The following is a 27,038-nucleotide window of genomic DNA, read 5'->3' as shown; positions in this document are numbered from 1 at the left end:
ACAGGTACCAGCAAGTAAGAAAAGTAGTTTTTTTTTACAATAGGATCCAAACTTAAGAGATGTTTTGAGATAGGAAAATAGGAAACGTATTGAAAATAATATAAGAACATTATATAACAAATATAATCTCAAATCTTCTTTAAAAAACATAAGCTATGCTCAATTCTTCAGCTAAAAAAACATACACAAAAAATGTGTAATAAAGTGCCCTGGTTTAAGAGGACATGTTTAAACGTCAGCAGCAACATGAAAATAATTGGCCTTTAACAATGGTGTTTATAGGTAATCATTATTGTAGGACATACAAAGATTTGACAGGAACACCAACCTGCCAACTGCTTCATGATGCTGTGTGACAGGCTGTGTTCTGAAAATTAATTAAAAAAAGTAATTAATTCTAGTTGCTCGTTACTTTACCAAAAAAGTAACTGAATGACTAACGGAATTACTCTTTAATAAATATAATTAATTACTCAGGAAAGTAACTAATGCGTTACTTTTTTTAAAAATTCAAATATCTGGCATAATGCTGTTGAGATGAGTTTCATATGAGAGCAGTTTGTGCGTCTTAAAAGGTGTTGCCTGTTGCCTTGTGACGTCAGCGAGTCCACGCTCGGTCTGACTATTAATATTTTAACTTAAATATTTAATATTTTAGTTTGAGCGGTTTTCGTTAGCTTAGCAGGCTAGCAGCTGCAGTTTGTCAGCTCTGACAGTAGCTCTTTTCACTGGTTTGTGTTGCCTCTGTTTAATAAATACAAACGGGGTATTATTTGGATGGCAAGTTTGTCACTTCAATCATTAATTTGTTGTTCAATATTCCCTCCAACCCTTGTAGTTGCTAGCTCGCAATGCAGTTTGTTTCAAGTATTAAGGTGGTGAAAAAAACATTGTCTTTTACTGACAAGTACCTCCAACTAAGATATTGTTTCTTCCATGTTGGAAGACGGAGTGTGTGAACTCGGAGGAGCGTGGCTCCCCTTTGTTCATGACGCAGGAGGGAGGGACACACGCACAGAGTGATCAGTGACAATCAATCAATCAATCAATCAATCAATCAATCAATCAATCAATCAATCCCTTGTCTATTTGGTTATAGTTTAAGTTTATTTCAAACATGCAATACCGATGGGCAAAAAAATTATAATAATTTGGATGGATTTATTTTAGGAGCAAATTGTGATGAAAGAATTGAAATCCCTATTTGCACATGTGTGACAGCTTTTTGTTTAGTCTATTTTAAGGCGCACTTCCGAGTAAATTTGTTGCACCGCACAGTCCCGTTAGGACACTTGCAGCCCGTTTTGAAATGGTTCTATTATTACCTATAGTCCAAGTTATATATCGTAATCTATATCGTCATCGCAAGAGGCTTCAATATATATTGCGATAGATTTTAGGCCATCCCTATTCGCAAGGCAAAACATTTTGGCTGTGCTTGGTATCAAAAGGTTTCGTAACAATGACGTTAAATTTCATCACATAAAAGCGTCAAATTTAGGACTAATCTGAGGAGGCTGCAGAGCTGCGGGTAAAAAAAACTTGTCTTTTACTGACAAGTTCCTCCAACTAAGATCTTGTTTCTTTAGTATTGGAAGACTGTGTGTGTGAACTAAGAGGCGCAGGGCTCCACTCTGTTAATGACGCAGGAGGGAGGGACACACGCACAGGGTGATCAGTGACACTTCCACATCAATCCCTTGTCTATTTGGTTATAGTTTAAGTTTATTTCAAACATGCTATATAGATGGGCAATAAAATAATAATTTGGATGGATTTATTTTAGGAGCAAAATGCAATGAAAGAATTGAAATCCCTATTTGCACATGAGTGACTGTGCGATTTAAAAAAAAACAACAAAAAAAACAGTCTATTTTAAAGGCGCACTTCCAAGTAAATTTGTCGCACCGCACAGGCCCGTTAGGACACTTGCAACCCGTTTTGAAATGGTTCTATTATTACCACCTATATTCCAAGTTATATATGGTGATCTATATCGTTATCGCAAGAGGCTTCAATACATATTGCAATAGATTTTAGGCCATCCCTACTTGAAAGGCAAAACATTTTGGCTGTGCTTGGTATCAAAAGGTTTCGTAACCATGACGTTAGATTTCATCACAAAGAAGCGTCAAATTAGGACTAACCTGAGGCGGCTGCAGAGCTGCGTGTGGACAAGGAAGCCGCCAAGGAGGGAGCGGCTGTTGAGGCTGACATGGTGGACGCCACAGCCGGCGCACCCATGACAGCCATGTTGAGTCCCATGGTTAGGTTGCTGACGGGGCCGAGGCCAGACGGCGCCGAAACGGAGGCGGAGCCCACGTGAGACACCTGCGGTGGTACCCCCAGGGATGCCTGCACCGCTGCACCTGAGGAGGCGGCAGGGATCAAAGACGACGACACAACCGAGGAGGGTGGGAAGGAGGAGGAATGGAGGCTGGAGTCGCTGTCGACGTTGGGGTGCTGTTGAGATGCAGAGGTAGAAGACGTGGTCAGGATGGATGCAATTATACTTCCATTAGTGCAAACAAACTAGAAATGGCTTCCTGCCATCTCAGTAAATGTAGCGCTTAAAGAGATGTATGGAGATTGGATCAATGCATGTGCAGCAAAGAGTTCAAGTCTATTAGCGTGACATGGAGAGCTCACCAATAAGCTCGAGTTGGAAGTTCGACCTGAAGATGGAGCAAGGCTGTTCTGTTGTGACGAGAGCGCACTGCAACAAGACAAAACTCTTTAAATAGGAAGTCAAAACATGATGGGAGCTGCTGACTTGTGTTTGAGCACAACCCTCCTCACCTGTTGTGCTGAGGAGGCGGCATAGTGCTCGGGGGCAGGTCTTCACTGTGCCCCAGAGAACTAAGTGACGCCTGATTTGATGTTGTCAGCAAGGAGGCGGACCCCGAGCCGCTGTCCGTCAACGCTGCTGGTGCCACCGAGTCAGGCGTAGCTTTGATCGGCACTGCAGAACCTGCTGCAGCTATAAGATTGAAAGCAACTCAATAACTATATAATCTTAGGGTGTGCCAAAATGACATTTGTGACATTTTCCTGAGGCTTACTTTCCACAGATTGCGTCGCTTGTAGGGAACTGAAGCCATTCTGTAAAACCAACAATGAAGGTGAGCTTACGGGTTTCTATGGAAACAGCCCATTGAAGACAAGCTAAACAAGATGGGCTCTTGGAAACAGTCACGAAGAAACACCGCTTGATATTCACAGGGTCATATCCAAGACCAACAGAGCATCACAATGACTAAAGCATCACAATGACTAAAACAGCTACAACGTCTCAGGTACAAATAGGAATGGGATGTATTGAGGCCTACCTTGGGTTGCATGTCCTTCTGAGGGGAGGATGACACAGAGGGCGGGTAACGTCGAGTCTGGGGTGCTCGCTGGTCATACAGCTCCATCTGGCTGGAGTTGGAAAGAGCTGGAATTGACTCATTGCAGAATGTGATGGTATTGACATGTTACGTCAGAACCACCTGGGTGATTTCTAGCATCCAGTGAAAACCCCACGACGAGGCAAGGAAGAGGTGAATACGGAACTGTTCATCCAATTACTTACATTCATCACTGAAGGTACACACCTCTGAGTTGGTAAAAGTAAATTTTAGATTAAAAATCATGCCTCTCACAAAAGGTAAAAAGGTTGTGGCCATAAAACGAGAAACTGGTCAACTTTGACATTCAATTTAGACCTGGAGAAGCCGAGAAAGACGCTAGTTTCCATCACCTTTTTTATTTTTTATTCCTGCTTGAGGATTATAATTAATTCTTCATCTAAATGGGAATATACAAACAATCCATCAGTCAGCATTACAGTGAGAGCAGATATTGTACAGTAAGATAGGTTTATTATGTTTGTAGTTTGTATTTCTTATTCAGCACTTAGCAACAGTGCTACTTGCTGGATCGGCTATTTACTGTTTCTAAAACTTGTAATTCCTCGTCCTTCAGGCTCAAAAATATAATGTTTTAAATCATCATTTGTCCCAAAGCAGTCGTTTTTTACTCTGATGATTAGTAGTAGCAGTAGTTGTAGTGGGAAATAGCGAACATTGTGACGCGCATGTATCAAAATGAGCAAAAGACGTACATATTACATGTTTTACAGGGGTGTAAAAAATTAATCGGTACAATTCGAAATCTAATTTTGACTTTAGAGATATGAATACATCGTTTGGCTGGCCTCTGAATCGAGCTATATATAGTATGGATCAGTCGATGTCCGGTTGGAAAGTCATGAATCGGTTGATTGGAGCTGTGCTGCAAACTTCTGTGATGACGTAACACAAGAGTAACGTTCTCGTTTGCGACTGACAGTAACAAACCACCATGGCAGACAGCACCAAAAGAGTTCACAAAAATGCAAATCTCTTTTTAAAAAGAATGGTCAGTTGGATAAAAGTATGGCCATTTGTAAACAGTGTTGGGACTATTTGTAACGCGTTACTGTAACGCCGTTATTTTCGGCGGTAACCAATAGTCTTAACACGTTATTTTTTATATTCAGTAACTCAGTTACCGTTACTACATGATGCGTTACTGCGTTATTTTTTATATAGTATCGGCTAGAAACTGAGAAGATCGGAGTGTGTTTTTGCTGCGGTGTCGTCCTTCTGAATGTTCCTGTGTCACAAGGAAGAGGCGCGCTGCGCGCTCTGTGTGTGGGGCGGGGGGGCGTGTCTGTTTTTACTAACAAGACATGGCGGAGCCGAAGTAGAGTTTCTTAACATGGAGATATTCTCACTGCTTTTCTTTTGTCGAGCACAAAGAAAAGAACATTTAGTTAAATGTAAGTTGTGTCTTGGATCAAAGATCCTATCTACTGCCCAAAACAGCAATTCAAATCTGCTGTAACACCTACAAAAGCAACATGCTTCGACGAAGCTAGTAAAGAGAGACACACAGCGGCTGGATTTTAACGGAGGACACAGCGGCTGGATTTTAACGGAGGGACTGCTAGCCAGGACACCATTGATAGAGCCATTGCAGCGTGTGTGCTAGAAGACATGCAGGCTATTTCTACAGTGGAGTCACCCGCTTTCAGGCAGCTGGACACAGTGGACAGTGAGTACATAAACATGGAAAGCAAGCTAAAGAAAACACTCAAAACTCCGCCTCTGCTCATCATTCATCACTGAAGGTACACACACTCTGTCAATTCTCTTATATACTGTACTCTTTCATTCTAGAATTCTAGAGTGTTTGATTATCACATCACTCTAAATGTATAGACTATAAAGTTCACAAACATAAAGAGGGATCCTAGTGGTCCAGGCCAATCTTTCCTTTTCTCTAAACTAAAACTGGGGAAATGCATAGAATGTTCTGGGCTTCAGTACAGTGTTGATCTCATGAAGACATGATTTGAGAGAAAAAAAACGCCTGGTTAGGCGCAGTGTTGGGTTAGTTACTGAAAACAAGTAACTAGTTAGTTACTAGTTACTTTATTTCAAAAGTAACTCAGTTACTAAGTCAGTTACTTACACCAAAAACTAATGAGTTACTGTGAAAAGTAACTATTTAGTTACTTCTTTTCCCCCCCCCTTTTTTTTTAAGGCTCCCATTAATGCCCTTTTAGCCTTCATTTCAGTACTGTTATTGCAGTGGAGAATAATACAATCCGTTGATCAACTTGACATGCATTTGCATCACTGAACTCTGCTAAGCAATGTGCTCTACATACAACACACAAACTCTGCTAAGCAATGTGGTCTACATACAACACACAAACTCTGCTAAGCAATGTGGTCTACATACAACACACAAAGACAAAGATAGGTTTCAGAGGGCCAATTTATTTCAGGCCAGAACAAATTGACAAAACTATTTTAAATAGCTGCAACATAATGGCACTTTAACTTTAACTAGATAGGATCTTTGATCCTAGACGCAACTTACATTTAACTAAAATGTTATTTTCTCTGTGCTCGACAAAAGAAAAGTAGTGAGAATGTTAAGACACTCGACTTCTGGCTTCACCATGATGTCTTGTTAGTTGTTATGAGAGTAGCGTATGTGTGTGGCTCTTTAAGATATGACAGCATGTGAGGTGAGTGACGTCAGTGAGTGAGTGGGCGAGAGAAGTGAGGGACCGGCGACAGTGAGTGCATGCAGGTGCTCTAGCTTGGTGGATGGCTGCGTCCAATAAAGTCACAAAGTTGCAACAAACCGCCGGCCTCATCATTCACCCTCAGCTGTAAAGACCCACTTCCGGGTAAAGTGAAGGTTGTTAGCCCCGAAGTACATAGGCCCTGGAGGAACGTCTCCACTAACTAAACTAAATAGTTACCTTTCACAGTAACGCATTACTTTTTGGTGTAAGTAACTGAGTTAGTAACTGAGTTACTTTTGAAATAAAGTAACTAGTAACTGTAACTAGTTACTGGTTTTCAGTAACTAACCCAATACTGTTTGTAAAGTAGCAATAAAGTAGCAGCAGCACGACTAATCTGAGCACACACCTGTTGTGACGCCGTGCAGACACTGAAGAGGGCAATGAGGGAGCTAAGGATGCTGATGCTAATGCTAGCAGCACTACCAACTGGCAAGACAAGGACACTGATTTGAAATACTTCCAGCCCCAACTAAGCCACAACTGAGAGATAACCACAGCATTTAATACACTGCTCTTGTACGTGTGCTAAAGATACAGACCTAGCTGCACAGTCCATCCATCCATCCATCCATCTTCTTCCGCTTATCCGAGGTCGGGTCGCGGGGGCAGCAGCTTAAGCAGGGAAGCCCAGACTTCCCTCTCCCCAGCCACTTCGTCCAGCTCCTCCCGGGGGATCCCGAGGTGTTCCCAGGCCAGTCATGAGACATAGTCTTCCCAACGTGTCCTGGGTCTTCCTCGCGGCCTCCTACCGGTCGGACGTGCCCTAAACACCTCCCTAGGGAGGCGTTCGGGTGGCATCCTGACCAGATGCCCGAACCACCTCATCTGGCTCCTCTCGATGTGGAGGAGCAGCGGCTTTACTTTGAGCTCCCCCCGGATGGCAGAGCTTCTCACCCTATCTCTAAGGGAGAGCCCCGCCACCCGGCGGAGGAAACTCATTTCGGCCGCTTGTACCCGTGATCTTGTCCTTTCGGTCATAACCCAAAGCTCGACCATAGGTGAGGATGGGAACGTAGATCGACCGGTAAATTGAGAGCTTTGCCTTCCGGCTCAGCTCCTTCTTCACCACAACGGATCGATACAGCGTCCGCATTACTGAAGACGCCGCACCGATCCGCCTGTCGATCTCACGATCCACTCTTCCCTCACTCGTGAACAAGACTCCGAGGTACTTGAACTCCTCCACTTGGGGCAGGGTCTCCTCCGCAACCCGGAGATGGCACTCCACCCTTTTCCGGGCGAGAACCATGGATTCGGACTTGGAGGTGCTGATTCTCATCCCAGTCGCTTCACACTCAGCTGCGAACCGATCCAGCGAGAGCTGAAGATCCTGGCCAGATGAAGCCATCAGGACCACATCATCTGCAAAAAGCAGAGACCTAATCCTGCAGCCACCAAACCAGATCCCCTCAACGCCTTGACTGCGCCTAGAAATTCTGTCCATAAAAGTTATGAACAGAATCGGTGACAAAGGGCAGCCTTGGCGGAGTCCAACCCTCACTGGAAACGTGTCCGACTTACTGCCGGCAATGCGGACCAAACTCTGGCACTGATCATACAGGGAGCGGACCGCCACAATCAGACAGTCCGATACCCCATACTCTGAGCACTCCCCACAGGACTTCCCGAGGGACACGGTTGAATGCCTTCTCCAAGTCCACAAAACACATGTAGACTGCTTGGGCAAACTCCCATACACCCTCAAGGACCCTGCCAAGAGTATAGAGCTGGTCCACAGTTCCACGACCAGGACGAAAACCACACTGTTCCTCCTGAATCCGAGGTTCGACTATCCGGCGTAGCCTCCTCTCCAGCACACCTGACCTTACCGGGAAGGCTGAGGAGTGTGATCCCACGATAGTTAGAACACACCCTCCGGTTCCCCTTCTTAAAGAGAGGAACCACCACCCCGGTCTGCCAATCCAGAGGTACCGCCCCCGATGTCCACGCGATGCTGCAGAGTCTTGTCAACCAAGACAGCCCCACAGCATCCAGAGTGAAGTGAAGTGAAGTGAATTATATTTATATAGCGCTTTTTCTCTAGTGACTCAAAGCGCTTTACATTGTGAAAACCCAATATCTAAGTTACATTTAAACCAGTGAAGACCAACCAGAGCCTTAAGGAACTCTGGGCTGATCTCATCCACCCCCGGGGCCTTGCCACCGAGGAGCTTTTTAACTACCTCAGCAACCTCAGCCCCAGAAATAGGAGAACCCACCACAGATTCCCCAGGCACTACTTCCTCATAGGAAGACGTGTTGGTGGGATTGAGGAGGTCTTCGAAGTATTCCCTCCACCGATCCACAACATCCGCAGTCGAGGTCAGCAGAACACCATCCTCACCATACACGGTGTTGATAGTGCACTGCTTCCCCTTCCTGAGGCGGCGGATGGTGGTCCAGAATCGCTTCGAAGCCGTCCGGAAGTCGTTTTCCATGGCTTCCCCGAACTCCTCCCATGTCCGAGTTTTTGCCTCCGCGACCGCCGAAGCCGCACACCGCTTGGCCTGTCGGTACCTGTCCGCTGCCTCTGGAGTCCTATGAGCCAAAAGAACCCGATAGGACTCCTTCAGCTTGACGGCATCCCTCACCGCCGGTGTCCACCACGGGTTCTAGGATTACCGCCACGACAGGCACCAACTACCTTGCGGCCACAGCTCCAATCAGCCGCCTCGACAATAGAGGTGCGGAACATGGTCCATTCGGACTCAATGTCCAGCACCTCCCTCGTGACATGTTCAAAGTTCTTCCGGAGGTGGGAATTGAAACTCTCTCTGACAGGAGACTCTGCCAGACGTTCCCAGCAAACCCTCACAATGCGTTTGGGCCTGACAGGTCTGTCCGGCATCCTCCCCCACCATCGCAGCCAACTTACCACCAGGTGGTGATCGGTAGAAAGCTCCGCCCCTCTCTTCACCAGAGTGTCCAAAACATGAGGCCGCAAATCCGACGACACAACTACAAAGTCGATCATGGAACTGCGGCCTAGGGTGTCCTGGTGCCAAGTGCACATATGGACACCCTTATGTTTGAACATGGTGTTCGTTATGGACAATCTGTGACGGGCACAAAAGTCCAATAACAAAACACCGCTCGGGTTCAGATCCGGGCAACCATTCTTCCCAATCACGCCTCTCCAGGTTTCACTGTCGCTGCCAACATGAGCATTGAAGTCCCCCAGTAGAACGAGGGAATCACCCGGGGGAGCACTCTCAAGTACTCCCTCGAGTGAATCCAAAAAGGGTGGGTACTCTCAGCTGCGGTTTGGCGCGTAAGCGCAAACCACAGTCAGGACCCGTTCCCCCACCCGAAGGCGGAGGGAAGCTACCCTCTCGTCCACCGGGTTGAACTCCAACATGCAGGCTCTGAGCCGGGGGGCAACAAGAATTGCCACCCCAGCCCGTCGCCTCTCACTGCCGGCAACGCCAGAGTAGAAGAGAGTCCAGCCCCTCTCGAGAGAACTGGTTCCAGAGCCCTTGCTGTGCGTCGAAGTGAGTCCGACTATGTCTAGTCGGAACTTCTCCACCTCGCGCACTAGCTCAGGCTCCTTCCCCCCCAGCGAGGTGACGTTCCACGTCCCAAGAGCTAGATTCTGTAGCCGAGGATCGGACCGCCAAGTGCCCTGCCTTCGGCTTCCGCCCAGCTCACATCGCACCCGACCTCTATGACCCCTGCTATGGGTGGTGAGCCCATTGGAGGGGGAACCCACGTTGCCTCTTCGGGCTGTGCCCGGCCGGGCCCCATGGGGACAGGCCCGGCCACCAGGCACTCGCCATTGTGCCCCACCTCCGGGCCTGGCTCCAGAGGGGGGCCCCGGTGACCCGCGTCCGGGCGAGGGAAATCTGGGTCCATAGGTTTTATTTTTCATTGAGGTCTTCGAGCTGCTCTTTGTCTGATCCCTCACCTAGGACCAGTTTGTCTTGGGAGACCCTACCAGGGGGCATAAAGCCCCCGGACAACATAGCTCCTAGGATCATTGGGACACGCAAACTCCTCTACCACGGTAAGGTGGCAGCTCAGAGAGGAGTAGCTGCACAGTAACCAGCAGAATGGCACTATAAAAAGCATTTGAGCTTCTACACTAAAGCTGCTGTTTTGTTTACGTGGTGGCACTTATTTGTACCTTGCATTTAGTTTACTGTGGTGCTATAACACCTCTGCGGCTTGCTTTTCTCTGTATTTTATTGTTGCAACCTGAGAAAACAGTAAATACCTGGTGGCTTTTCCAAAAGTGTTTTGTTTACATATTTTTCGTAAGGTTTATGGATTGCAATGCCTTGAAGTTGATAGTTTTGCTCATAATTAATACATGAACCGCCTGTTATGTCTGTGTTTATTTTTTTAAATACACTGACATTGTTCTGACATGATCCATTACATTTTTTTTCACCATGCAAAGCTTCCATCTGATGCATATCGGATCGCCATTTAAAAGGGGAACTCCAATTTTTGGGGAATTTTGCCTATCGTGCACAATCTACATGAAAGACAAGACACTGGATGGATTTTTTTGTTGATGTTCGATAATATCGGGCTGCCGATATTATTGGCCAAAAAATGCTTTAAAATGTAATATCGGAAATTATCGGTATCTGTTTCAAAGTTATCGGTATCGGTTTTAAAAAGTAAAATGTATGACTTTTTAAAACGCCGCTGTGTACACGGACGTAGGGAGAAATACAGAGCGCCAATAAACCTTAAAGGCACTGCTTTTGCGTACCGGCCCAGTCACATAATATATACGGCTTTTCTCACACACCAGCGAATGCGATGTATAATTGGTCAACAGCCATACAGGTCACACTGAGGGTAGCCGTATAAACAACTTTAACACTGTTACAAATATGCGCCACACTGTGAACCCACACCAAACAAGAATGACAAACATTTCGGGAGAACAGCCGCACCGTAACACAACAGAACAAATACCCAGAACCCTTTGCAGCACTAACTCTTGTAGCGTCCCACCCACCGACCTCAAAACCGCCACCCCAAACCCCGCCCACCTCAACCTATGGCCAAATAATGCACTTTGTGACTTCAATAATAAATATGGCAGTGCCATGTTGGCATTTTTCCCATAACTTGAGTTGATTTATTTTGGAAAACCTTGTTACATTGTTTAATGCAACCAGCGGGGCATCACAACCAAATTTGGCATAATAATGTGTTAATTCCACGACTGTATCGGTTGATTTCGGAATCGGTAATTAAGAGTTGGACAATATCGGAATATCGGATATCGGCAAAAAAGCCATTATCGGACATCTCTAATTTGTTTTAATGCATTCAAAAAGCACCAACAATACTCAATTTACATTTCCTGACTTGAATATTAACCAAGTATTGGTGATATTGTTATTATATACGCAAACGCAGACAATCTATTTATAGCGACAACGTAATCACTTCCGTTTGTCCCTATGTTTATATCATCGAGTGGTCTGCTTTTTCCTCGCTTCCCTGCTCCCTGTAAGTTTATTATAGATCCTAAATCATGCCTCCCACCCCAATTGAGGTGTTTGGATGTTTTTTAGAGGCTCCACAGGCAGAATTGAACAGCTTCCATAGGCTCCATTGTAAGCAGACTTTTGATCAAAATTATAAGTACAGTTAACCTTTAAGGTAGAAATGCACACCCCTAATACTTAAGAGTGTATATACAACGATGGAGGTTTTTAGAGCGCTTTATAGGTGGAATAATGCAACTTCCATTAGCTACATCGATAGCTGACTTTTATTATCATTTGCTTACAAGATAAGAATGCATTAAAAAAAATTAAATACAAACCGGTATGTGTTCTTGTCTCACATAAGTATTGTGAATGATAGGCAAAATTCCCAATAAAGTGCAGTTCCCTTTTAACTACCTGGACTACTTTAAAAAAAATATATAAAAAAATAACATGTTCCTGTCTTTCATAATGATTGTGAACAATAGGCAAAATAAAAATAAAAAAAGTCCAGTTCCCCTTTAAGAGACACAGTAGATGTTCCCGCACAATACTTTGCACTTAAAAATACTTGTTTGTGGTAATAAATTATCAGAAAATTTTAGCATTAGGTCTGTGTTAAATTACAGTAAGGGAGTTTTTTCTAACCATTGCTGCCACTTTTTTTTTTTGACATATACCACAATATCGCACAGTGGCCTTAATACCGTGAGATTTTGACATTGTTACATCCTAAGTGCTGGGGGAATGTTACAAACCTGCTGGGGCTTGAATAGAGGCTGTTCTGCATGGGGGTGACGGATGCAGCGTTGGAGGAGGCAGACTCGTATTCTGGCAGCACTGGTTCCGAGCCAAACTGCAACGCTCCAAACTGTAGATTAAGGCCTGAGATGTCTGTTGAGCCTGGCATTTCCACCGCCATGGCTGGAATCTGAGCAAAATTTGGGAGATATTTTAAAAGCTTAGTCTTGGACCCAACATAATTACTGTATTTATTCATATAGATTAGGGATGTCCCGATCCGATATTTGGATCGGATCGGCCGCCGATATTTGCCAAAAAATGCGTATCGGCAAGGCAGAGGAAAATGCAGATCCAGATCCAGTTTTAAAAAAAAGAACTCCGGTCCGTGTTTTCCAACGCACCGATTTAAATAATACATTCCACTTTTCTGCTGCTCCCTAATTTCCGTTCCGCATTTTCCAGCACACCTTCAACACATCCACAGGTCTGTGGATTCTCACGCAGTTGCTTTTAGCTGCTGGCATTACACGACAGGCTCTTCTCACTCTTTTCTGTGTCTCCCTCTCACAGACAGCAAGCGCAACTTCTTACACACGTCACATACTGTCACGTCATACGTCACATACGTATACGCCCTCCCCGAGCAGAGAGGTAGCAGCATGGCTAACGTTAGCTGTGCTGCTAGCGCAGCCGTGCGAGCAACGTTCCCTCTAAGGTGCGCCCCTGTGCAATTGCGCACTGCTCAAGCGTCCTCTGCGCATAGCAATTATATGCCACGCACAAAATCAAATAAAAAAATAAGCGCATAACAATTTTCGACACACGGACATGACAGAGAAAACAGTTTTCGTCATCACTGTTCAAATATTGTAACGTCTGTCGAGACGCTTATCTCCATTCGGTGCCACACGCCCACACCATCAAAATGCAGAGGCAAAAATGTCCACATCAACACCGTATGAAAAAAAGTAGCATATGTTAATGCAGTATGAAGAAGAATGTTTTAATGTAGACATGCAAGCCTTGAAAGAAAATTTTGAAAATCAAGACTACATTTCCTGCAAATGGGTGCATTTCTACCCTATATTTTAACTTTAGATTTATTCTCATATCAAACTCTTTTGGCTGTCTTTTTTAAACTTACATCCGGCGCCCCCCTCCACACCCCATTATAAATAATGTAAATAATTCAATGTGATTATCTTGTGTGATGACTGTATTATGATGATAGTATATATCTGATAGTATATATCTGTATCATGAATCAATTTAAGTGGACCCCAACTTAAACAAGTTGAAAAACTTATTCGGGTGTTACCATTTAGTGGTCAATTGTACGGAATATGTACTTCACTGTGCAACCTACTAATAAAAGTCTCAATCAATCAATCAAAACACATAGAATCATCATACTGCTGTGATTATATCCATCAAGTGTTCATTCAAGGCTAAGGCAAAATAGAGATATATATCGTGTATCGCAATATGGCTTTAAAATATCGCAATATTAAAAAAGGCCATATCGCCCAGCCCTAGTTCAATGATGCCATTTCTGTTTGGCATGTATAATTTTGTCTATTTTGTGTTTATCCTTGAATAAACAGGTCAGTTTCTTGTTACCAACCATTGTGTATTATTCAAACTCCCCTAATTCAGCTGGCTAGTTGTTATCAAGAGTACTAAAACCCTTTTATAAATAAATGATAAATGGGTTATACTTGTATAGCGCTTTTCTACCTTCAAGGTACTCAAAGCGCTTTGACAGTATTTCCACATTCATCCATTCACACACACATTCACACACTGATGGCGGGAGCTGCCATGCAAGGCGCTAACCAGCAGCCATCAGGAGCAAGGGTGAAGTGTCTTGCCCAAGGACACAACGGACGTGACTAGGATGGTAGAAGGTGGGGTATGAACCCCAGTAACCAGCAACCCTCCGATTGCTAGCACGGCCACTCTACCAACTTCGCCACGCCGCCCCAACATGATTCTGACAACTAAGTAGGCTAAATAACTTTAAACTTTAATACATGCTCGGATAGGCCAGTATCGGTATCGGATCGGAAGTGCAAAAACAATATCGGTATCGGATCGGAAGTGCCAAAACCTGGATCGGGACATCCCTAATATAGATCATAGCGAGGGAATAATAACTGTTTGTGTGTCAACATTGTCAAAGCCAGGACGCTACACGTAAGAGGGCGGATCAATCAATCAATAATCAATAAATCGGTGATGTCGAGGATAGTATTAGTATATATATGATATGTACTAGAGTGATTAGGTCGATATTTTTTTTTTCTCAAATTCACTTTTTTGTTGTTTACAAACTCAGGGAGTAATTCCCTGGACACAGAAGTACTTAGAGAGCAAAAACCAAAGGATTTAAGGGGTAGTAAATAGTAGTTGTTTAGTTCTGGTGTACGTACTATTGACTTTGTTTTGATCAAACAATCATGTGTAGTAATACAAGAGAATAAGGAACTAGATTAAATAGTGTTGATATTATTAAAACTATAAATAGTACTCCCCATCAATAAATTGACAAAATTGCAGTTAATTATCGGTTAAAGAGATCCTATTATGCGAAATAGAGTTGTCTTACCTATTGGTATCTGTTAGTGTATTTGGGTCCCATAAATATAAAATCAAACTATGAAGGCAATGCAGATATTTATAAAACAATCTTGAATTCCTTCATACTTCCTCCAAATGAGCCCTTTGGAATTTGCCCAATTTGTGCCGCTTTTTTGTGTGTGATGTCAGCGGATATCTCCATATATGGTAGAGGTTTACCCGTAGCGCTTTGTGCGAGTCCGCCAAGCATCTTCTATTTCTCTGTAGGGCTTGAAAGTGTGACGTGAAAATGAATTAAATCTTACTGGACTCACTTATTTGAATTTCAGAACTCTGTGCTTAATGTTTTTTTTAATAATTTTTTTTAATTCAGAAATTCAAAACATGGCACAAACATGCGGCATCATTAACTGCCACAATCGTGGTCATGATCGGTCAGTAAAAAAAAGGATTTGGTGCGATTTTTCTTATTTCCAGCGTGAATGCAAAGCTGGAGAAAGTTGGGTTACGAACCTACTAAATACATGGCGAATAGCCTGGATAGCAACCTTGAGACAATCAAACATGTCTTTTAACGCCATCACCTGGTACACGGTGTGTTCACTGCGTTTTCAGACTGGTAAGTAGCGATGATACTCGAAACCGGTTTTCCCGGTTGTTCGATAAGAAAAGAACCGAGTCCTCGGACTCGCATCCCTTTTTGAGAACCGGTACCCGTTATCGAGACCACTATAGAAAAGAAAAAGAGTTGGTTCTTTATTTGAATCCCTCGGAACAAATCCCGTCCCGGGACGGGACGTCACGTAGCTCAGTCATTAGGCGCAGATAGGGAAAGCAGGAAAAACAATGGACCGCGCTCCAAGGTGTAATAAAGTTCAAAACAAAAGGTATAATCCAATGAATAACTTTACTGAGAGATTTGAGCAGGGTACAAACACATGACGAACACTTTTACGACCAACCGGAAACATAGCAACCAGGCTAGCAACGCACCTCTTTTACGGCAGCTGTCGCAACTTAAAGCAACCGCAGCACATAGTACATATATATGACGTCTCCCTTTTTTAACTTTTGTTTTTCTTTCCTTGTAAACAAAACAAAATCACACTTATGTGTTGTCTGTCTAATTATAAATAATGCAGATGAGGCGTGTTGGCTGAGTTCTTGACGTTTACTTTCACAGCGTGCTCATAACCTCATTCTCAGCTGCCGGTGATGACATGCAACAACACTTTTCGGGGCTACCGCGCATGCTCGTCACTCCCGTTGCATGCTGGGTAGTGTAGTTGTTATTTTCCCGAGCTCATAACATCACATCTTTTCCCCTATAAAGAAAGATTTTAACTCAATAAAGTGTATTTCTTTTTTTAGCTTTAACTTTTCATATTTTAGCATTGTAACCACATTTGCAAACAACTTTTCTCTTCACAGAATTGTCTTTCAATAAAGAAATAAAGTACAAAAATTTCAAAGCATCATAGCAAACAGTTATGTCAAATAGCAGCAGAAGTGCACTTTTTGGAGAGCTGTAATATTTTAAGTTTTGTGCCAAAGGGACTGATTTTATTTAACACTATATTGTTATTTACACATCTATAGTGATCACAGAGACAGGTTGTTTTTGTGTTACTGTATATATTTGTTTTTCTGAAAAATCCCACTTAATATACTTTGGGTTACAACAGTCAATATTTTTTTTTTTTTTTTTTAGGGGGGTAACAGTCAATATTTATTTATTTATTAGATCTTATTTTTTTCTTATACAATAAAAGTGAGCTTTTGTTAAACCAAATATTGTGTTTTTTTTCTCCATATACAACAACCTATCTGGACTCGATAAGAGAATCGATAAGGAATCGGTTCGATAAGAGGATTCGATAATAGACTCGAACTCGATAATTTCTTATCAAACATCATCCCTACTGGTAAGTTTGAATCAAAGCGTGTTTTATTCACTTAGACACATGGAATTTAGTAGGCTAAGCCATGCATCTAGCTGTAGGCGACAAACAACGTACAGTATCTTGGAAAAAAGCATGTTTACTTCTAGTCTTGTGTAAGCACAAAAAATTAGTATTATTTTCGGAGAAGTAGCGAAGTGATCAACGTATTTAAAAGTAATAATGGGCTTATTTTTTCAAGGAAACCTGCTTATGCATGCATATATATATATATATATATATATATATATATATATATATATATATATATATATATATATATATATGCATATATATATGCATATATATATATATATGCATATACCTGTATATATATACATATGCACTGCACTGCACTCTAGTCCTTCACTCTCACGTTCCTCATCCACGAATCTTTCATCCTCGCTCAAATTAATGGGGTAATCGTCGCTTTCTCGGTCCGAATCGCTCTCGCTGCTGGTGTAAACAATGGGGAAATGTGAGGAGCCTTTCAACCTGCGACGTCACGCTACTTCCGGTACAGGCAAGGCTTTTTTTTATCAGCGACCAAAAGTTGTGAACTTTATCGTCGATGTCCTCTACTAAATCCTTTCAGCAAAAATATGGCAATATCGCGAAATGATCAAGTATGACACATAGAATGGATCTGCTATCCCCGTTTAAATAAAAAAAATGTCATTTCAGTAGGCCATTTTGGGGACATCACTTCCTGAGCAGTACACTCCACACAAGGATCAGCCCCCTACATCACATCCAGTTTACGCAGTCCATTACTCGGTTGCCACTTCTCAGGGCTTCAGCAAGTGTTTTTCTCGCCATTCACCAAGTTTTGTCTATTTTACTTACTTAATATGGGTCCAAAAAGCCAACAAAGCAGTCTTGTAGTAGACTTGATATGGAAGCGCTAAAAACTACAACATGGCTGATTGGGTGGAAACGCAGTCGAAGGGGGCGTGGCCTGGAGGAGGGCTTCGGCAAGTAAATAAGACTGCGCATCTTGGAGAGACAGTCAGAAAGAGGCTTAAAGATGGTCTATAAAACAATCTATGCACAATTTTGACCAAAGAACCATTATTAAATGTTATGTGGACCACAAGAAAGGGTTTTAAATGTGGGAGAAAAAAATCATAATATGACCTCCTAAATATTGCTATTGGCTGGTCTCGCTCATGGATATTTAAATCGTAATCGGCAGCATAAAACCCTGATTGGAACATGCCTAACAGTTATGTTAATAACACCCAAATCGATGTTATTTTTTTCCTGAGAGGCACAGCACTAATTAAGAGTTGAGGTCACTATTTGAGGAAATGGAGAAAACCTGTACAAAACAAACTTGTACCTTTGTTGCAATGGATGTCCTCTTCTTTTGCGCTCTGAGTTTGTGTTGCTGCAAAGGCAGCGGACTGGAACCCTGCGCATCTGAGGAACTCGGCGAAACTTGCTGACCTAGCGACGGGCCAGACACCATTTTTGGAAGGGAGGAAGCAGGCAGCGATGCAGCATGCGGCGTGGATGTTGTTTGCGAGGGCAATGAAGAAACAGCAGTGGAGGAGGCGGAGGCCGAGGGAGGCAGGAAAACATCCAACATGGACGACGTGGTGGAGGCGGCTTGGAAGGGCTGCCGCTTTGCGAAAGGCGTGTGGATGGCGGACTCCGGTTGAGCCTTCATATCTACACAAAAAAAGCACAACAGTAAAAAACAACCTATATCCTTCCATTCTGTGGTAGATCATGCATCAACTCACCATATTGTGCCCGTGAGTTGGCACCAGTGTCCCAGGATGAGGGGTTGGCGTTAGCAGGTGCCGTTTGAGAGTGCTGGGCAGCCAGCTGAGCCAGTGCCTGGGCTGTTTTATACTGCTCCAGGAACTGAGAGCCTGTTGTCCCGGTGCTACTTCCTTTAGGCTCCCCAACATCCCCAAAGCTCTTGTTCAGCATGTTGACCTGCATTTATTGAAATACATCAGTAGGGTCACGCGATACAGACGACATACGATATAAATTTGGCTTAATACTCGTTATGTCGTGATAATGCATGTGGCTGACACATTCTCGCTGTGCCCCGAAAAACTGACAGCGCCAAGCCAACGACCACATCCTCAACGCGCTGTAGCGATCTGACTAGCATTTAACAGCCATCCACAGTGCCGCCACTTCCAAGTCAGTAATCTTCGCCTCAATGTCAGCAAATAAACTACTTCCCCCCCCATGTATCACTCCCGAAGGACGAGTAATAGCTTAACATTCTACACTGCACACCATAGGAGGATATGCTAACCGCTAAGCTAAAGCTCTTGAATACAAACAGAGGTTGGCATCTCGATACAAGAATCGACAGTAATGATTAGATACTATCAGTGTATAGTCGATAACACAGTGGTTCGATATTTTTTTATTATTAGAATAAGTGCTTATTACATATAAAAATAAGTGTAGATAGAACCATGTTACAAAATAAATTAACCAGATAGTTACAGTAAATTAGCAAGTAGATTAATACGTTTTGAGAAAATAATACAACGGGAAATGATGCAATATGCTACCGCATATGTCGGCAGCCAAATTAAAAGGCTTTAACATGTTTCAAATGGTACTATTATCATTTATATACCAAATCATATATATATATAGTGATCTATAACGTTATTAGAGGAAGTAAACCCCTAATCAAAAGGAGAGGATGTGTTCCTTTCACAGCGTTGCCGACTCACTATCACTCACCATGCTGTGCGGAGTGTACGGGGTGCTGGAGGTGGTTTGGGACAGTGGTGGTGCCTGCTTGGAGTTGCTGAAAACCAGTGACTGGGTGGCCTCCATTGTGGGGTTTTCTGTTTCCGATGAGGAGGACGGAGGAGTCTTCCCCAAGAGCACCGCGAGGTCAATCCTACAGTATGAAGAGAAACAATATTTCCTTCTCCTTATCATGCCGTGTTGCGTGGTAACATAAAAAACACGCATCACAAATCACATCATGGATTGGTTTCAGGGAGAACAAAATGTCTTCTCACCTTTGTCCTTTGGTGATGGTAACATTCTCTTGAGGTGGTGGAACGGTTGCCACGCTGGAAGCTGTGAATATCTTGGTCTCAGAGAGCTGCTTGTGGAGAGAAAACAATTTTCTAACATTATAACATAAAATGAAGTTATTTCTGCACAAAGACAAATATAGGTTTTGGAAATAGTTCCAGTCGGTTGTGATGAAGCAGCAAGGGCATTTCCTCTTCAGCGTGAGGTTGGCTACTCACATCCTCATTCCAGTCCTCGGTGCCCCACTCTTCAGTGGCCGTTCTCCACGGACCTGCTATGTGGGGATAAATATGTTCAGTGCCACCACGATGGGCGGAAACAGTACGTTAAAGCATCAAAACAAAAGCGTTTCAAAAGTTTACCAGGAGCAGGAACTGATTCAAACTTGGGTGGGTAAGTCGTCGCATCTCCTGGAGAACATTCTGATCCTGAGACAAAATGCAAAACAAACAAACGGGGTTTCTACAGGTATCAGCAAATCTAATTTAATGCTTTTCAATGTCATTTTAAGGCCACTTGAAAAAAATGTATTCGCATGTCCAACCACATATGATTATATATAGTCAAAAGTTTACACAACATTAAGCATTGACAATGATAATTTTAAACAGTTTAAACGTTTACTTTAACTTTTACTTTCCAGTGAATTAGAATTGGCTCGCAAGACTGTTTCATCTGAGAATTTATTTATATTTATTTATTTTTCTGTAGTAGAATCCGGTGTCCTGACTTCGTGCACGGGTGTAAACAATAGCCAATTCAAAAGGTTCCGCCTGTCAATCATCACACTGTACTGTATAAAGATTATTAAAGGGGAACTTCACTAAAGCCCTCTAAATAAACATCCAATTCTGATTTAGTTGATCAATATATAATACACCCAGAAGTCATTTTTAAAATTTGATCTCTTTAAAACATGTTGTAAAAGTGCATATCCTCTGAAAATATGCTTTTTTTTAACAACCACAAACTAGAGGATTTTTTTTTTTTTTTAAATCAGGATACAATTTTAAAAAAATACTTAAAAGGTTTTACGGAATAATAAATAAAAACCATGCTAAGAAAATGCCAATGATGCATGTGTTTGGAAATGGATAATTGATATAAACATTTTAGAAAAAGACATGTCATGGAATTATATTTGGAAAAATGTCAATAAGGCCTGTAGATGCATAAAAAAAACTGATTCAATTTAACATCATGAACAAATTGCGTTTTACACCCTGTTAGTTGTTTAAAATGGGTACATTAGATAGCAAGTTGTGTCAGGCAGCTAAAATAACGCATTTATTTACTGTGGGAATGTCAGAAAATAAGAGTTGTGGTCTGTCCTGAGAATGTAATGTCAGCCAAGTTAGCCATGTGTGTTGAAATGCAGACTGAAATAAAGGAGTCGTGTATAAAACAACCTCAGCTTCCTCATTAACATGACATGGGTGTCACAGTTAAGGACTACATGCCTAGTGACGAAAGAATGGCAAAATTTGGGCCCCTGAGACATTTTATTTTGCCATCCAGCGCAGTGCATGCTATGGAGGCAGCACTTTTCTCGCTTTTGCATCTTACAACCTCTTGTAGACGTAGCAATTCTGTTCTTAAATTAATTTTTATTTATCGTTTGATGGATTGACAGATTGACTATCGGCCAAGTCCTACAAGTGTATTACATTTTTGAATGCCTCTGGACATTGCATTTAAGGCCTTAATTTTTGCAAAATACATTTAATGACTTAATACTTTTTAATGCCTTGAGGAAACATTGATAAAACTGCACCCGCGTGAACGTTAAACTTTTACAAATGTACTTACTTTCTCCTTCCTCCTGATCCGTGCTTCCTGTATTGTTCCAGGTGCTACTTCCTCCCCTATAGTTTTCATCGGTCTGGCTTGGCTCTGTGTAGTCAGCGGGGTTGAAGGTTCTGGGGGAAAAAAATTAGCAAAACATTTGATTTGAGGGTATGAAATTGAAAACACCACGCATAAATGAGCTACTCACATTTGTGACCCCACTTCTGGTGCTTACCATACAATAAATGCACAAATTAACTACTAACATTTGTGACCACCTCTCTGATACTACTTCCTGTCTTTAACAGTTGCGTGAGTATACAGCTGGTACAATAGAGCAACTTTTTTTGCAGTGAAATCACACCATGACTTCTCTTGTCTGAGAGGGCGGGAATGTCTTTGTGTGATAAACAGGTGTGATCAATATCCAGAAGGATGTCAACTGCATTTAGCCACATGGTTTAACTATTGCAGAATCATTCCAATCCTGACATGAACTGAAGACCAGTTCAAGAGACCTGAACAAGCATCTTGTAATTTTTTTGGAGGGTGCGGGGAGGTTTTAGTATTCCTGGTGGAATCTTGTGGGAGTAACCTATTCTGACTATCAGCGTTCAAGTTCCTGCAGCGGCGGCATACGGCGTTCTTTTGTTGAACCAGGTTTAATGGTGAAGCGTGGCCTCAGTTAATATAACCGCCAAGGAGAAAGTGTTCTGAAAAGACACCGGCCCACATGGTTTCATACTACTGGCTGAACCATGTCCACTGCTCTTCTGGTTTAACACAGAACAATAGGCTTGGGTACTACTCTCCTGTGACCATGGCAACAGGTAACAGTTGAACAAAAGCCACCCCCAGCCCCCAGTTTTTTTTAAGACTATGCAGGTGTTCTCTTCTTACCCCATGCCCTGTGCTGAAAATCTGCCTCCTCGCCGCCCTGACGCTCCTGGGGGGAGACAAAGAGAGGAACCTTAAGACTGATATAAATATAAACTGATAAAAACCGTGTCGTCTGGGCCACTGGTTTATAGTACGATGCCATTTTGGACTCTGAAAACACATCTGAGACTACGTTTACACTGCAGGCCAAGGTGGCCCGAATCGGATTTTTGGAAATCTGACATTTTCCAGGTGACTGCATAAACTGCAAGTAAAATGTAATCTTTATCAGAATCCAGTATAAACGTGCACAGGCCCCAATATGGCCTCGACGTCACTTGCATGCGCAGGTTGATAAAGTAAAAAAAAACAAAGGAAGTGACTGGAATCCGTAAATGAACAAGGAAGTCCCTACTATTATTACAAAAAAAATAATAGTCGCTACACCTTAAAAATTAGTGGGTTTTTTTTTAACATGAAAATAAATTAAAGTAAAGGGACAAGCGGTAGAAAATGGATGGATGGATGGATGGAATGTATGAATGGGTAGATATATATATATAGTTTAATATATTTGGTAGGATTCTAATCTTTATATCAATCAATCAATCAATGTTTATTTATATAGCCCTAAATCACAAGTGTCTCAAAATATGGCTGTTAAGTAGAAGCAACACGGACATCAGCGTTGATCTACGTTAGCTTACAACTCACTTGTGTAGACAACTTACGCAATGTACTTATGTAAGCAAACATGTCAGACCATCAGTTCCGGTCCTTCGACAATCGCTATTTTTTTTAAAATTAAAATATATATTAATATATTACATATAGCCTATTATTTGCACAGTATTTGACTAGTGATGCACTGAAAATTTGGTCGTCGAAAAAAGACTTTGCTCACCGAAACCGGATGTTGTGATGAAGTATCCACTGTCGCTGGCGGGCTGCGTCTTTCCCCGCGCACACGATTGACGTAGCTCGCCCAAAGCTGACGAAAAAGTCACATTTGTGTTCCATTCAAGTCGCATTGCCGTTTAGACTGAAGTCACATTTGAAAAGATCAGATTCCAATCGGAGTCAGACTACCTCCTGATGTGGCCTGAATCTGATGCGAAAAGATCAGATTTGAAGCGCTTTGAAACGTTTAGACTGGCAAAAAAATCTGATCTGTGTCACATTAGGGCAAAAAAAATCAGATTTGGTGTGCAGTGTAAACGGGGCCTTTTTTTTTTTTAATTCAGGCATGAAACACGAGTGTCACGTGTGCAGTTTTACTAAAAGGCACAGCAAAAACAATGTTGGAACACAGTGTTATAGTTTCACTGGTAAACATACATTGACTGCATATTATTTAAAAAAAAATGTAAACGCATGAAAACATTTATTTTTCAACATAGAAAACTGTGGAATATAAAAAAGGGAAAAAAACACCCAAGGTTTCTAATAAGCACTAGGTAAAAACATGTGTAGCTGTAGGCAAACTCATGTGGTATTTTTTTTAGGAACTCCACAACTATCATAAATAATGCATCCAGCAGTAGAAAATGGATGGATGGATGGATGGATGGCATTAGTAATCCATCATATGTATTTATCTCTGCATGCTCTTTAAGTGTTGCTACACAAATGTGTAGTGTACCTGGTGTTAAAAAGAGCTAACATTTTCCTTTCCACTCTTTCAATAACGCCAAAGCATTATTAAAGTAAAAAAAAAAAAAAAAAAGTTATATCTAATGAGTTTGCACATTTGAGAAATTCTCCAATTACTGCCTGCTGCCGATTAAGTAAGTAAACAAATGCACCACCTAGAATTAGAGAATTTATGGTATGCGGACATAGAGACAAGAACTCACCGATGGTCCCTCTTCCTCGTCCCCGCCCCCTTCTTCCTCGCTCTGCTCCCCTTCCCGCCAGTGCTGCCTTGCCTCCATCCAAGCCATTCTCCTGACCTCGAACTGAGGAAAAGTTGTCTGAAAGGTGAACACGATAACAATTAATTCTCTGAACTAAATTAAACATAACACAAAAAGACATACACTCTCGCCCTCTGGTAGCCCCACGGCCTCTGCGAGGAGCACCGCCTCGACGACGTGCTGCATCCTTCTCTCTTTCTTTCTCCCGGTTCTCTTTGCCTTCCTCTGCGATTTCTGGCTGGCTGCCCTCCTTCTGGCCTGACAAACCTTTCTTTTTGCCCACCATCTCCCACGAGTCCTGCGGCCGACATCAAATACACAATCATGACCGGCGTGCCTTTGTGTAAAACACCTAGACTTGCTAACATCCATCCAGACTACTCCAAAGTGTATCAACCATAGACTCACAGTGTCTGGGCTACCCTCCAGTAGCACGTTAATGGCTCGGTTGACGTCCCCGTTGCAGTCGTGCAGTGCAATCATTGCGTCATCCTGGTCCTTGCCGGTGATGTCAATCAGCTACAAAACGCAACAACAAAATTGTGTCGGTACAAAAAAAGTTCCGCTAAAAACTAAAGCATAGACTTCCACCATGCTGCTTTTTGGACAGGGAGCACACATGCTGAGAACGTCTTGTCACCTATTTATCTAAATAGCTTTTAACTAGAAAGGATCCATTATTATTCTTTAAACACTTTTTTTTTAAAGTTTACTATATCATTGTCAATTAAGAATGTTCCTCCCACTACTTATTATTGAACGCATAATAGAGATAAATGGCCATCCAAAATCCACAAAAGGCACTCCCTCCAGAAATGAGCAATGTCGTGATCGTGCCAATTGACGCAAATTCACCCATTTACTGCAAATTATGCGGCGTCTTGCAACTTTGTCTGATGCCCGCAAATTTCCCGCACATTTTGGGCAATCAGCGTCAATTTCATCATTCAATGTTTGTGTCTGACGGGCGCTCAAACATGCATGTTAACCGGCTAATGCAGTGGTTCTCAAACTTTTTTCACCAAGTACCACCTCAGAAAAAACTACGCTCTTTAAGTTAAGTACCATGAAATACAGTAGCGTGTTAGGCCTAAATATTCATTAAAAACTAGGTGTAAGTGTTTAGTAACCGGTATATTTCATTGTTTTGGCCACTGTAACATTACTAACATTTTAAACAGTAACACTGTGTTTGAATATAGGGAAATAAAAAAACTTTAAGTGATTATTTGGGGTACTACTAGATGGAGCACACGTATCACAGTTTGAGAATTAGTGGTCTAATCAAAACTTATGTTTTGAGTTTTGTGCGGACGAAGCAGTGAACGCAACGTGCAACAATAAATCTTAGGTTTGTTTGTATAGACGAAGCAGAAACAGCCACGTGCAACAGTAAATCCATCTCTATTGCTCAAATGGCACAATTGTCAGCCTCCTGCTTACCTCACACCTACTTCCTGTTTCTGTCTACAGCGGTAAGCCTTTTGGGTAATGTAGTACATAAACATTAGGGCTGTGAATCTTTGGGTGTCCCACGATTCGATTCAAAATCGATTCTTGGGGTCACGATTCGATTCAAAATCGATTTTTTTTTTCAATTCAACACGATTCTCGATTCAAAAACGATTTTTTTTTAAAAATGAAAACAATACACAACAATACCATAATAATGCAATACAATTTCAAAACCAAACCAGACCAAGCAACATTCAGAATAGCAATAAACGGAACAATTGAGGACACACAAACATGACACGGAACAATCCAAAAGTAGTGAGACAAAAATGAATATTATCAACAACAGTATCAATATTAGTAACAATTTCAACACAGCAGTGATTAAAAATCCCTCATTGATATTATCTTTACAAACAATAAAAAAAAAGAAAAAAGAACAACAGTGTCACAGTGGCTTACACTTGCATCGCATCTCATAAACTTGACAACACACTGTGTCCAATATTTCCCACAATGATATAATAAGTCATATTTTAGGTTCAATTAATAGTTAAAACAAATTTAAATAATGGATCCCATATTCCAATATATGACTCATTATTATCTAAACTAAATGCAGTTTTTTCTACTGATATCATCTCCATAGCTTGTGTGTACCAGTCAGTATGAGTTGGACTATCAACATCTATCCATTTTTTTAATATTACCCTTTTTGTTATAATGCATATTGAAAGAAATGCATTTTTACTCTTTGATGACACGTTACTAAATTGATGGAGATCCCCAAGAATACAAGTTTGCAGTGTCAGTGGGATGTTTATATTAAGGAATGTGATTGCTTCTTTTGTTGTTTTCAACCATAACTCTTTTATTCTCTGACATTCCCACAATAAATGAACAAGAGTTGCCTCGGCTGCCCGACACTTCATACATAACTTGCTATCTAATACACCAATTTTAAACAGCTGAGAAGATGTAAAATACAATCTATTCAATATCTTAAATTGAGTCAGCTTATCTTTAATGCTTCTAAAGGGCTTATTGGCATTTTTCCAAATATCATTCCATGATATGTCTCTTTCATCTAAAATGTTTAAGTCCATCATCCATTTCCGAACAC

General features: G+C 42.0%; 1 protein-coding gene across 23 annotated transcripts in view; it reads right to left on the bottom strand.

Moving 5' to 3' along the window:
• The window catches only part of ubap2l (ubiquitin associated protein 2-like), a 56,942-nt gene that overhangs the window by 19,506 nt on the left and 10,398 nt on the right, over positions 1–27,038 (bottom strand). For 9 of the 23 annotated variants that reach the window (XM_062047566.1, XM_062047574.1, XM_062047583.1 and 6 more), the window contains exons 4-22: positions 24,869–24,979; positions 24,584–24,758; positions 24,401–24,517; positions 23,449–23,535; positions 22,566–22,611; positions 21,687–21,796; positions 20,240–20,305; positions 20,096–20,151; positions 19,859–19,947; positions 19,572–19,734; positions 18,596–18,794; positions 18,190–18,521; positions 12,342–12,514; positions 3,330–3,420; positions 3,063–3,102; positions 2,800–2,980; positions 2,650–2,716; positions 2,148–2,463; positions 329–367 (exon numbers count right to left, since the gene is read on the bottom strand). In XM_062047566.1, coding sequence (XP_061903550.1) covers positions 329–367; positions 2,148–2,463; positions 2,650–2,716; positions 2,800–2,980; positions 3,063–3,102; positions 3,330–3,420; positions 12,342–12,514; positions 18,190–18,521; positions 18,596–18,794; positions 19,572–19,734; positions 19,859–19,947; positions 20,096–20,151; positions 20,240–20,305; positions 21,687–21,796; positions 22,566–22,611; positions 23,449–23,535; positions 24,401–24,517; positions 24,584–24,758; positions 24,869–24,979 — 2,458 coding nt within the window. The remainder of the gene's footprint in view (positions 1–328; positions 368–2,147; positions 2,464–2,649; positions 2,717–2,799; positions 2,981–3,062; positions 3,103–3,329; positions 3,421–12,341; positions 12,515–18,189; positions 18,522–18,595; positions 18,795–19,571; positions 19,735–19,858; positions 19,948–20,095; positions 20,152–20,239; positions 20,306–21,686; positions 21,797–22,565; positions 22,612–23,448; positions 23,536–24,400; positions 24,518–24,583; positions 24,759–24,868; positions 24,980–27,038) is intronic. The other 14 variants (XM_062047577.1, XM_062047579.1, XM_062047586.1 and 11 more) reach the window with 10 other exon arrangements.

This window comes from Entelurus aequoreus, linkage group LG05 (genome assembly GCF_033978785.1).
Source record: "Entelurus aequoreus isolate RoL-2023_Sb linkage group LG05, RoL_Eaeq_v1.1, whole genome shotgun sequence".
In the NCBI taxonomy this organism is placed as follows: Eukaryota; Metazoa; Chordata; class Actinopteri; order Syngnathiformes; family Syngnathidae; genus Entelurus; species Entelurus aequoreus.
Note: the sequence above shows the minus strand (reverse complement) of the source record. Positions and strands in the feature narration are given on the sequence as shown.